Below are 331 nucleotides of genomic sequence, written 5' to 3' on the forward strand. Positions count from 1 at the left end.
GCGACCCGAGGAGGGGGGCGCCTGGGGCCCCCCTGCTCGGTGCCGTGGGTGGTACCCGGACCCCAGCCCCGTCCCGCCGGGCCCCGGCGCTCCCTAGCTCGCCTCCTGCCTGCTGCAGCCGTCCAGGAGCTCAGTCATGAAAGAGATGTACACTATGGCCAGGCGCAATGTCTCTATTCGGGAGAGCCTCTTCTCGTAGGCGAAGGTGGGCACCTTCTTCCTCAGCTGATCAAATGCCTCGTTGAGGTTGAACATCCTCTTCCTCTCCCTTATGTTGGCAGCCTGGCGCTGAGCGTAGGTGATAACCCGCTTTCTCCTGGGTCTGTCCAAG

At 63.7% G+C, this 331-nt stretch overlaps 1 protein-coding gene across 1 annotated transcript in view; it reads right to left on the reverse strand.

Moving 5' to 3' along the window:
- Nucleotides 1-93: 93 nt before the first annotated feature.
- Nucleotides 94-331, reverse strand: part of LOC104158857 (fer3-like protein) — a 572-nt gene continuing 334 nt past the window's right edge. Inside the window, 1 exon segment of the mRNA XM_009696613.1 lies at nucleotides 94-324. Within this exon segment, the coding sequence (XP_009694915.1) occupies nucleotides 94-324 (231 nt within the window).

This window comes from Cariama cristata, unplaced genomic scaffold, assembly GCF_000690535.1.
Source record: "Cariama cristata isolate BGI_N322 unplaced genomic scaffold, ASM69053v1 scaffold30813, whole genome shotgun sequence".
Lineage (NCBI taxonomy): Eukaryota > Metazoa > Chordata > Aves > Cariamiformes > Cariamidae > Cariama > Cariama cristata.